The 7,158-nt window shown below is 54.6% G+C and overlaps 1 protein-coding gene across 1 annotated transcript; it reads left to right on the top strand.

Moving 5' to 3' along the window:
* Nucleotides 1–5,499: 5,499 nt before the first annotated feature.
* Nucleotides 5,500–6,647, top strand: LOC132944702 (uncharacterized). The gene is made up of 2 exons (XM_061014179.1): nucleotides 5,500–6,546; nucleotides 6,603–6,647. Exons 1-2 carry the CDS (start codon nucleotides 5,500–5,502, stop codon nucleotides 6,645–6,647), a joined length of 1,092 nt encoding a protein of 363 aa, XP_060870162.1.
* The last annotated feature ends 511 nt before the right edge of the window (nucleotides 6,648–7,158 follow it).

Genomic DNA, 7,158 nt, shown 5'->3' with positions numbered 1-7,158 from the left:
GGTTAGGTTAGGTTAGGTTAGGTTAGGGTTCGACACGCGGCTGTCCTTCACAAAACACGTGCAACAGGCTTCCCTCAAGGCTTCCCAATCGGCGCTGGCCATAGGCAGACTCATGCCCAACATCGGCGGTCCGTCCCAAAGTAAGAGAGCGTTACTCGGGTCAGTGGCAAATAGCAAGATGCTATACGCCTCCCCCGTCTGGGCCGCCCGAGGGACGAAAACCGCCAAAAATCGACTGGCAATGGCAAGGGCCCAGAGGACAGTTGCACTCCGCACTATACGTGCTTACTGCACCGTCTCTGCAGAAACCTCGTCCATCCTCGCTTCAATGCTACCAGCAGATCTGCTAGCAACCGAGAGGGCCAGGATCAGAACACGACTGGACGATCAGGCGGACGAAACGCCCACCAACACGCTGAAGAATCAGGAAAGAGCAATCAGCATCGCAGCCTGGCAAGCTCGGTGGGACCGGTCGAACAACGCAAGGTGGACGCGCAGGCTCATCCCTAACGTCAGCCGTTGGCTAGCCAAGCCTCCGCTGAATCTCACGTACCGGCTGACTCAGGCGCTTTCCGGCCACGGATGCTTCAAGAGCAGCCTGTACAGGTTCAAACGTTCAGAGGACAGCTACTGCGTCTACTGCATGGACCCCGACGACACGGCCGAACACACTCTGTTCGTCTGCCCTAGGTGGGAAGACGATCGAACACGCTTGTCCGAAATTATCAGACGACCTCCGACCGCGGCGGACGTCGAAGAGATCCTCTGTGGACCATCGACGGACGCAATGCCAGACGATCCAGCCACAAGGCTCCGACTGATGGAGCAAGCCAAAACCAACAGACAAGAACTCATCACAATGATCGAATCCATCATGGCCACCAAGGAACAGGATGAGAGAGAAGATCAAGCCGACGACCTGGCTCGACTTAACAGGTTGAGAGCACTCGACTAGGGGGCCAGCTCAACCCGCTCTCGGGAAACTCGATGAAGAACGGTCAACGATCACCCCACATTTCTTATCGAAACGTCGGAGGTGTCACCGACCACGTTCTTCATCCCCCCACCTGTGACACCATGGGAGGGACGACGATCACGGCATCGCGGCTCAACCACTTCGGCAAGTAGGCCGCAACACGGCGCACACACACTGGACTGGTCACGGATAGCACGAGATCGCAAGGGCGGCGGACTCCGGTCGGCCTGCCAATATGGACAAGTACGGGTTACCTAGGGCGGCGGACTCCGGTCGGCCTGCCAACACGGACAAGAACGAGATCGCAAGGGCGGCGGACTCCGGTCGGCCCGCCAACATGAAGCACCGGATAATGACTTGTATTTATAATATGAAATGTAATGTATTAAGGGGGCGGTTAGTCGGGGGAATGTCCCGTCAACCCCCCCATGTATGTATGTATATATTTGATTTTCAAATAAACGATGGCGGCGTCGCGGAAGTAATGCGAAAGCAATTCCCGCGGCGCCGTCGGTTCAAACATGAAAAAAAAAAAAAAAAAAGGTTAGGTTAGGTTAGGTTAGGTTAGGTTAGGTTAGGTTAGGTTCTCAGTCGAGACGTGTCTGTCTCAGTCGAGACGTGTCTCTCAGTCGAGACGTGTCTCCTCAGTCGAGACGTGTCTTTTCAGTCGAGACGTGTCTCTCAGTCGAGACGTGTCTATCAGTCGAGACGTGTCTGCCGTTCAGTGAGGACGTACTCCGCAGCAGGTCGCTCCGTTATCGCAGCTTACCCTTCTCCGCGTACGCTCCACGTATCCAACACGCACTAGTCACGTGTTTACACGCTTCGTAGCGCCCGCTACCGCTCGCGTTTTTCCGCGGCACCCCGTTTTGTTGGTTTTCCTCGGATATCTCGGCCGGAAGTGGTCTGAGAGCTTCGGGAAAAAAGTTTTGCCCCCTTGACGTAACCCTAGCAGCTCCAGAGGACGCCGACCAGGCCCCGCAAACCCGGACCCCCTATCCCCCCCAGGGGCTGAGATAGAGGCGTTCCAAAACCGCGGTCTCCGGACTCGACGCAAGCGCTGCTAGCGGAACCCCGCTTTTTCGTGGTTTTTCCTCGATATCTCGGCCGGAAGTGGTCTGAGAGGTTCGGGAAAAAAGTTTTGCCCCCTTGACGTACCCCTAGCAGTTCTAGACGACGCCGACCAGACCCCGCAAACCCGGACCCCCTATCCCCCCCAGGTTAGGTTAGGTTAGGTTAGGTTAGGTTAGGTTAGGTTAGGTTAGGTTGCGCTTTCCGGCCACGGATGCTTCAAGAGCAGCCTGTACAGGTTCAAACGTTCAGAGGACAGCTACTGCGTCTACTGCATGGACCCCGACGACACTGCCGAACACACTCTGTTCGTCTGCCCTAGGTGGGAAGACGATCGAACACGCTTGTCCGAAATTATCAGACGACCTCCGACCGCGGCGGACGTCGAAGAGATCCTCTGTGGACCATCGACGGACGCAATGCCAGACGATCCAGCCACAAGGCTCCGACTGATGGAGCAAGCCAAAACCAACAGACAAGAACTCATCACAATGATCGAATCCATCATGGCCACCAAGGAACAGGATGAGAGAGAAGATCAAGCCGACGACCTGGCTCGACTTAACAGGTTGAGAGCACTCGACTAGGGGGCCAGCTCAACCCGCTCTCGGGAAACTCGATGAAGAACGGTCAACGATCACCCCACATTTCTTAATCGAAACGTCGGAGGTGTCACCGACCACGTTCTTCATCCCCCCACCTGTGACACCATGGGAGGGACGACGATCACGGCATCGCGGCTCAACCACTTCGGCAAGTAGGCCGCAACACAGCGCACACACACTGGACTGGTTACGGATAGCACGAGATCGCAAGGGCGGCGGACTCCGGTCGGCCTGCCAATATGGACAAGTACGGGTTACCAAGGGCGGCGGACTCCGGTCGGCCTGCCAACACGGACAAGAACGAGATCGCAAGGGCGGCGGACTCCGGTCGGCCCGCCAACATGAAGCACCGGATAATGACTTGTATTTATAATATGAAATGTAATGTATTAAGGGGGCGGTTAGTCGGGGGAATGTCCCGCCAACCCCCCCATGTATGTATGTAAATATTTGATTTTCAAATAAACGATGGCGGCGTCGCGGAAGTAATGCGAAAGGTTAGGTTAGGTTAGGTTAGGTTAGGTTAGGTTAGGGTTAGGTTAGGTTAGGTTAGGTTAGGTTAGGTTAGGTTAGGTTAGGTTAGGTTAGGTTAGGTTAGGTTAGGTTAGGTTAGGTTAGGTTAGGTTAGGTTAGGTTCTCCCCCGACGGGACCCACCTTGTCGTGGTGGGGGAGCTTGCGGGCCTTTAGTTAGGTCCTACTAAGCGGTTCCATACCCGGCCCTGACCTTAAGTGGTTGGGGCCGGAGCAAAAGAGCCCCCCTGGCCTTGGATGGCTGTGGGTGGCAGGTCGGAGGTAGCCTGCTAGCACTTAGCAAAGCCCTAGTGTAAGGAGTCCACTACTTAAAAACTCTGAGTCACCCTGTCCTTAGCTGGATGGGGTGGCAAGGTCGGAGGCAGCCTGCTCGCTCGCAGCAAATGCCCTAAGGGAAGGACAACCCTGACAGAAAACCCTTCAACCCCCAACTCGTCATGGGGGTCTCTTGGCACGGAAGTAGGAACGTGTCCACGAGGACCCTGTGGGGCACCTGGCGCCCCCCACAGTATCTAGCCTTCCCCGTGGTACGCTGCTCTGCTACGGGGCGACGCAACCTTCATGCCCACTCGTGGGAACTATATGGATTTGAACATAAAGAACCCAGGTTCATCAACTGGCCAAATGATGAGCGGGAGCCAAACCGCAAAAGTAATGCAAAACGCAGATTTGGGAAGAAATGTGGAAGATCTGAGGCAGGCTTCCCCAGCTGGTGCTGGCACTGTGTCCGTTGGTAGCGCTGCGAGGCAGGACTCTACCTCTGGACGAAAATCCGAGTCGGAGACTGCAACTCCACCCGCAGCTAGAAGAGACAGCGGCGTAGCTGGTTCAGATGGAGACACGCTTCAAAGCGCGGTAATCCATCTCCGTAAGTGTATCGCCACACAGGATGGTGGCTACAAGCTGTTAGTCCAGAAGGCGTCGGCTCTGGAGGCGTGGTCGATCAAGACGAGGAGCCCGGACGTCAAAACTGCAATTGACGATTTGCTGAATGTTATCGCGGGCCTCAAGGGTAGTCGCGAAAACGTTATTAAGGCCTTCAACACCCTGACCCAGCGCGTCCCAAAGAGCGAGCAGACGCCCAAAGCCGGCAAGATGGACACGGCTGCACAAACTGAGAGGATATCAAAGGACGTAGGTTCTCAAACTTCGGGCAGCACTGATGTCCAAAGCTCGGCTATACTCAGTGCCATCGCCGAAGTCAAGGTGATAATAGCCAGGACTGATGCCAGAGTAACCGAGCAGCAAGAGCAAATCGACAAACTCCAAAGCCGGCAGGAGATTGCCAGCAGCCGATCAGCCGCGAGAAAAGGCTCGGGTAATGCTCGGGTAACTGAAAAGCAGAGCATCACTACCTCGAATAAAAAGAAGCCAGTAAATAAAAATGATAAGAGCCAGAGTGGCACTAACCGGCTTGGGCCACCTAAAGTCGTCGACACCGAATGCACCGACGCACTGGGCTACGTTGCAACTGCGTCGCAATGCACCCAAGACACGGAATTCTCGCCGACAGATCCGGAGGACGGCTTTACCTTGGTATCTCGGAAAACTAGGAGACCGAAGCCTGAAGTTTCCAACCTTCCAAACGCTCGGAAACGCATCAGAGTTCCTAAAAATCAAGCCGTCATAATTGAGAAACCCACCGGCTCAACATCATATGCGGACATGATCCGCTCGGTCAAGGCAGTGGTTGTCGAAGAAAATATTTCGTCGTCTGACATCACGACAAGAAGGGCCAAGTCGGGTAACGTCATCCTGGAGATCCCTGGAAAGGATCAAGCGGACAACCTCGCTACGGCCCTGCGGACTAGACTCGGTGGAAACATTGGCATCAGACGCCCTGCTCCAAGTGTTGCGCTTCTCATAGTCGGGATAGAAGACTCGGTTGAAGACCCAGAACTCCGGGCTGCTCTAGCAAGTTTTGATCCTGAACTGCAAGGCATGAACTCTGTCAATATCCGCCAGGGCAAAAGTGGAATCAGATCGGCAGTTGTCAGGGTCCCAATTAGGGCTGGTCTCAAGCTCGCGGAGGCTAGGAAAATTAAAATTGGTTGGGCAGTCTGCAGAATCAGACAGTTGGACGACAGAGCCCTAGCATGCAACAAGTGCAAAGAGAAAGGGCACTCAGCCAGTGCATGCACAGGTGCAGAGAAACGTCGCTGCTTTCGCTGCAAAGAATCCGGGCATCTTGTAGCAGTCTGTCCCTCCCCTGCTGACGAATCTACGTCAGCCACGGACACAAACAGCAAGAGTGAATCAATCACCCCATCTGGTACAAACGCTCGGGGCTGCGAGGTGCGTCCTGACCAGTTATCATGAGTACCTTCCTACAGATCAATCTCAACTGCTGCAAGGCAGCTCAAGCGCTGGCGTTACAGCAGGCTGCAGAGTCCAACGTCGATCTCCTCATCGTCAGCGAGCCCTGCCCAACGAAGGTCGACGCATGGTACTACGACGCTCACGGTAAAGCGGCTATAGCATGCCTCCGTGGTCTCCCAGTGGACATAGTCGGCCCTACTGAACCAGGGTTCACGTGGATCCAGGCTGGTACCCTCCGCATCTATTCTTGTTATTGGTCCCCCAGGTCTGACCCCAACCTCGCCCAATACTCTGCGTTTCTCAGCAACCTTGAGCACAGCATTAGAAGTCACAGCGGAGACTCTCTTATTTGTGGAGACTTCAACGCGCACCATTCCGCCTGGGGCAGCTGCTCCAATAACAAGAAAGGTGATGCACTGATGGACCTCATCCAGTCCCTAGGCCTCATTATATGCAACACTGGCACGACCCCCACTTTCCAGAGGGCGTCTGGCTCCTCGGTGATCGACATCACTCTGGCCTCCCCCCGTGTGGCTTCCAGAATATCTAATTGGTCTGTCTTAGACACGGTGACCTTAAGCGATCACAGCTACATCCAGTTCACTCTCTTGTCCGCGCCCATTAAGCCAGTCAACGCGACATACTCTCGGAGACTCCACGCACCCGCTCTGGCGTCCTTTCTCTCGACCGGTCAACTACTACACTTCAGCAACAGTACTGACGTGGATGAAATGGCTATCAATCTGAACTCGGCGCTCTACGCCGTTTGTGGCCTACCCTTGGCAGACAATAAAGGTAAAAGGAGGAGCGTACACTGGTGGTCCCCGAGCCTAAGCGCGTTGCGCAAGACCGCAAACCATCTGCGTCGTGTTTTCCAGCGCAAGCGCCGACGCCTTGGTGCTGCCGCCTGCACTGATGAAGAGCTTGCTGCAAAATCCGCGAAACTGGCCCTCGTTAAAGCAATCAGAAACGCCAAAGATCAAGCCTGGAGACAACTATGTGACGACGTCGAACGGGACCCATGGGGAAAGCCCTACAAGATTGTAATGGGAAGAATGAATGTAAGGACTCCCATCCCCGGGCTTAATCTCCCAGGAAGGCTCCCAGCTATAATCCAGCACCTCTTTCCGTCACACCAGATTAATCACCTGAACACCTTTTGCCCATCATTGTCGACCCCTGCACGGAAGATCGACCTAGAGGAGCTGAAATCAGCGTGTAAAAAACTAAAGAGCGGTACTGCCCCTGGTCCAGACGGAGTGACGAGCGAAATTCTCAAAATTCTCATCAACAAACAACCCGCACCTTTCCTTCACATTGCAAACGAGTGCCTCCTGCAGGGCCGATTCCCTACTGCGTGGAAAAAGGCCAGACTTGTTCTTCTCAGGAAAGGTGACAAGCCTTTAGACGTACCCTCGTCCTATCGCCCGTTGTGTCTTCTTGACACTGCAGGCAAGCTATTTGAGAAAATGGTAGAAAACCGCATAACTGAGGAGCTGGCTCGAGGCGATGACCTAGCGGACTGTCAATTTGGTTTCCGGAAAGGCCGGTCCACCATAGCCGCTATCCAAAAACTCTTATCCTGTGTGGAGACCTCAGCGGGTCAGAAGATTGGCATTCTGACATTCGACGTTAGAAATGCCTTTAATTCAGCC

This window comes from Metopolophium dirhodum, chromosome 5, assembly GCF_019925205.1.
Source record: "Metopolophium dirhodum isolate CAU chromosome 5, ASM1992520v1, whole genome shotgun sequence".
Classification (NCBI taxonomy): Eukaryota; Metazoa; Arthropoda; class Insecta; order Hemiptera; family Aphididae; genus Metopolophium; species Metopolophium dirhodum.
This window is presented reverse-complemented; position numbering and strand designations above follow the sequence as displayed.

Excerpts from the sequence above, each read along its gene's own strand:
- LOC132944702 (XM_061014179.1), top strand. The coding sequence starts at position 5,500 with ATGAGTACCTTCCTACAGATCAATCTCAACTGCTGCAAGGCAGCTCAA. Across the intron at positions 6,547-6,602 it reads GGGGAAAGCCCTACAAGATT|GCTCCCAGCTATAATCCAGC; the intron begins GTAATGGGAAGA and ends TCTCCCAGGAAG.